We start from the raw sequence: 1,626 nt of genomic DNA on the forward strand, positions 1-1,626 counted from the left end.
AGCGTGTACAACAAGTACGTAAAAAATTAGAGGAAGCACTGATGGCTGACATCTTGTCACGAGCTGCTGATACAGAAGAGATGGACATTGAGATGGACAGTGGAGATGAGGCCTAAGAATATGATCAGGTAAACTCAGCCCTAGAGAGACAGACTTAGAATTAAGATGTTTTCTTTTTCTTCTCATGTTCCCTTTATAGCCTTTTCAGCAGTAGGGGAACAAAAAAAGGCTTGTTGTGTGTGTGCCAAAATCCCATAAGGAGGAAGAAGTGGAGAGGAAGGAATTGCAATGACCTTTCCCCATGAGGGGAGGTGCTTTCTCCTCTCTTTCTCTCTGTCTCTCTCTGATGAATGTAAAGCATCCTCTAGCACACCAAACAAAGGAACTATTTACCTAAGACTACAAAGGGATATATACAATTTCTTTGGAAAATGAAATGAGAATTAAAGGGTATCATCAAAACAACACAGTCACTCAGCCATGTTGACACACATTGCCAAGATGCTACTACTGAGAGACTAAGGCCACATGGGAGGCCTGAATTCAATTCTGGGCTCAACCTAAGCAGGACAGGTGCCATGGCATGGCCTGTAGTCTTAGCAGACTAGGAGGCTGCTACAGGAGGATCATGATATGGCAAGACCCTGTAAAAAATCAATCTCTTTCTCTTCTCTCTTTTTCTCTGTCTCTCATTTCAAAACAAAACAAAACCAAAAAAACTTGAAACCATGAGGTGCTATGTTGTACACTTTTATAAAGTACTGTAGCTAAATGCTAATTAAGGCTGTAAAAACATGGTTCTAAATGAAATTTAGCCTTTAATTACTGTTTTGAGTTTTGCTGGCTCCTCATTTGAGAAATCATTGAATTACTTGTTTGTTTGTTTTTCCTTTACAGGTAACTTTCGACCAAGATTCCCCAAGAGCAAATTTCTAGAAATTGAATAAAAATATTTCCACTGGGTTTCACCTGTAAGAAAAAAATGTACCCGAGCACATAAATAGAGCTTTGTAATAGCACTAACCAATGCCTTTTTAGATGTATTTTTGATGTATATATCTATTATTCAAAAAAGATGTTTATTTTGAGTCCTAGGACTTAAAATTAGTCTTTTGTAATATCAAGCAGGACCCTTAAGATGAAGCCAAGCTTTTGATGCCAGGTGCAATCTACTGGAAATGTAGCACTTCCATAAAATATTTGTTTTCCCCACAGTTTTAATATGAACAGATCAGGAGTACCAAATAAACTTCCCAATTAAAGATTATTGTGACTTCACTGTATATAAACAGATTTTTATACTTTATTGAAAAAAGACACCTGTACATTCTTCCATCATCACTGTAAAGACAAATAAATGATTATATTCACAGACGGATTGGAATTCTTTCTGTTATAGAGCACACATAGTAAATAGCCAGCCGTTAGCATTCCTGATATACATTCAGCATTGATCCCTGGGCCTTAGGTTTCAAATGGAGGTGCTGGAAAGTAGTTCTTATATTTGCAGTATGTCTCTGGACATCGCGAGAATTACGCTTTCACAAGAATTTCTGAGTTGTCATCTAGCATGTGTATTTTCTTTTTCTTGCCTGCCCTTTTAATAGTTTCTATAAATAGTTTCTT

General features: G+C 37.0%; 1 protein-coding gene across 1 annotated transcript in view; it reads left to right on the plus strand.

The window, feature by feature from the left end:
• MBD2 (methyl-CpG binding domain protein 2) overlaps positions 1-1,374 on the plus strand; it is an 81,960-nt gene extending 80,586 nt beyond the window's left edge. The window contains exons 7-8 of the mRNA XM_027769937.1: positions 5-128; positions 898-1,374. Coding sequence (XP_027625738.1) covers positions 5-116 — 112 coding nt within the window. The 3' untranslated portion in view covers positions 117-128; positions 898-1,374. The remainder of the gene's footprint in view (positions 1-4; positions 129-897) is intronic.
• Positions 1,375-1,626: the final 252 nt, after the last annotated feature.

The sequence above is a fragment of the Tupaia chinensis genome, unplaced genomic scaffold (genome assembly GCF_000334495.1).
Source record: "Tupaia chinensis unplaced genomic scaffold, TupChi_1.0 Scaffold000098_2, whole genome shotgun sequence".
NCBI lineage: Eukaryota > Metazoa > Chordata > Mammalia > Scandentia > Tupaiidae > Tupaia > Tupaia belangeri.